The 2065-nt window shown below is 25.6% G+C and overlaps 1 protein-coding gene across 1 annotated transcript; it reads right to left on the bottom strand.

The window, feature by feature from the left end:
- Nucleotides 1-676: 676 nt before the first annotated feature.
- Nucleotides 677-2024, bottom strand: ENU1_022540 (vacuolar proton ATPase subunit, putative; the record flags this gene model as incomplete). The annotated part of the gene is made up of 2 exons (XM_008857044.1): nt 677-753; nt 854-2024. 2 exons carry the CDS (start codon nt 2022-2024, stop codon nt 677-679), a joined length of 1248 nt encoding a protein of 415 aa, XP_008855266.1.
- Between the last annotated feature and the right edge of the window lie 41 nt (nt 2025-2065).

The raw sequence follows: 2065 nt of genomic DNA, 5'->3' as shown, positions 1-2065 counted from the left end.
TCTTCTTCTTCTTGTTTAGTATTATTTTCATTAATTCTTTCATTATTATTTAATAAAGTATTATTATCAGATAAATATTGATTATCATTAAAATCTCCTAATTCACCATCATTAATATCTACTTGTTCTAATAATGGTCTACTTTCTGGTTGTGCTCTTTGTTGTTTTCTTAATTTAATATATAAAAATATTGGTTTTGGAATAAACATAAGTAATAATGAAATAACAATAAGAATAAGTAATACAGGTTCAACTACCTTTTGTCCTGTAAATATATAATTTTCATCAGTAACTCTTCCAAAGTTTTGGAACATTTCAAGAAATACATTAGTTAACATTGGGGCTGGATCTTTATCTGGATTACACCATTTGAAAATTATAAGGAAACATAAATATCCAAATGAACAAATCATGAATATCATTTCTGGAATCCAATTAAAGAATACATTTAACCATTTTTTTTCATGTAAATGATTAAAAAGTGATAATATAACACCAAATGTCATATGAAATACACCAATAAGAATAGATATTTTCATTTTTAATGAATTAACATAATATAATTCATTATTTGATGATTTCCAAATAGGATCGACTCCAAAATAATAAACATAATTTTCATTACTTCTAGCATAAACATCACCTTCTACTTTATCCCATGATGTTCCAAAAATATCTATTGAAAATCCAAAAAATTCATTAAATACAATACCACAATACATTGCCATAAGTCCCATTTCAAGTAATAACCATCTAGCATCAAATAACATTAATGTAATTTCATCTATTGATGCTTTCTTTAATTTCTTTTGAAAGATTATAAAGAGAAGTCCAAGACCAAATATAAAAATACCATGTCCTGCATCAGAAAACATTATTCCAAATAAAAATGGAAATGTAACAATATTTAACCATGCTGTATTAATTTCTCCATATCTTGGTGTACCATATGAATCTGTAAGATCTTGGAATGTTTGTGTAAATGAATTAGTTTTATTATATGTAGGAATTATTGCTTTTGGTGGGGCTTGAATTGGTGAAAAGATAGGTGACATTGAATTTTGATCAAGTTCACTTAACTTAGTAACAATAGTATCTAAATATTCTGATGGGAACCAACATTCTCCTCTTAATGTTGTTCCTCTATCAACTTTAAACATATTTAATGTAAAGAAAATCATTCTTTCTCTATCAATAACATCTTTCCATCCTTCAATTTGTAATGCAATAGTTTTTAATAATTCTCTTTTTTCTTTAGTACTTCCTTCAAAAATTCCTGTTAATTGTTGTTTATTACTCAATGCTTCATCAACAAATTCTCTTCTTTGTTGTGGATCAACTGGAATATTAGTATAAACTCTAACACCTGATGTTTGACAAATTTTATTGATTTTAAGTCCAAGATCATCTCCTTGATAAACAACTAAGAAATTTCTTAATGTTGATCCTTCAGTAAGGTCCATTGACTTAATTAATACAAGTCCTCGTGAAACTCTCCAAATTAATCGTTGAACAGAATCATATTTACTTTTTTCAATAACTCCAATAACAAATTTTAATCCTCCAATAACAACATCATCCATATTTTCAAATAATGTATCAATATTTGATGATACTAATAATCCTTCTTCAATTTTTTCTAAATCATTTTCTGTTGCAGTACAATCACTAATTGTTTGTTTTAAATCTTTTTCTACACTATCTAACTTTAATTCAAGATTTTCAGTAGATTCTTTTTCAAAACTTTGAAATTCTCCATTTCTTCTAAATTTTAATCCATTCATATCTTTACGTTCTTCTTCTTTTGTTATCATTTCATTAAAATATCGTATTTTTCTTTCAAGCTCATCACATCTTTTAAGTTCATTACAAAATCTTCTATTAAATGTTAATTCTCTTTCATTTAAATCAACAAATTGAACTATTCCTAATTCTCCAATAAGTTCAATTGTTTCTTCTGCAACATTTACAGGAACAATTAATTGTCCATAAGAGACAGGTTGTGATCTTATTAAATCTCCCATGTTAAATAAAGTGAATTACTTTTTTTTTCTTTTTTTTTTTT

The sequence above is a fragment of the Entamoeba nuttalli genome (genome assembly GCF_000257125.1).
Source record: "Entamoeba nuttalli P19 unplaced genomic scaffold asmbl_2399, whole genome shotgun sequence".
In the NCBI taxonomy this organism is placed as follows: Eukaryota; Evosea; order Mastigamoebida; family Endamoebidae; genus Entamoeba; species Entamoeba nuttalli.
This window is presented reverse-complemented; position numbering and strand designations above follow the sequence as displayed.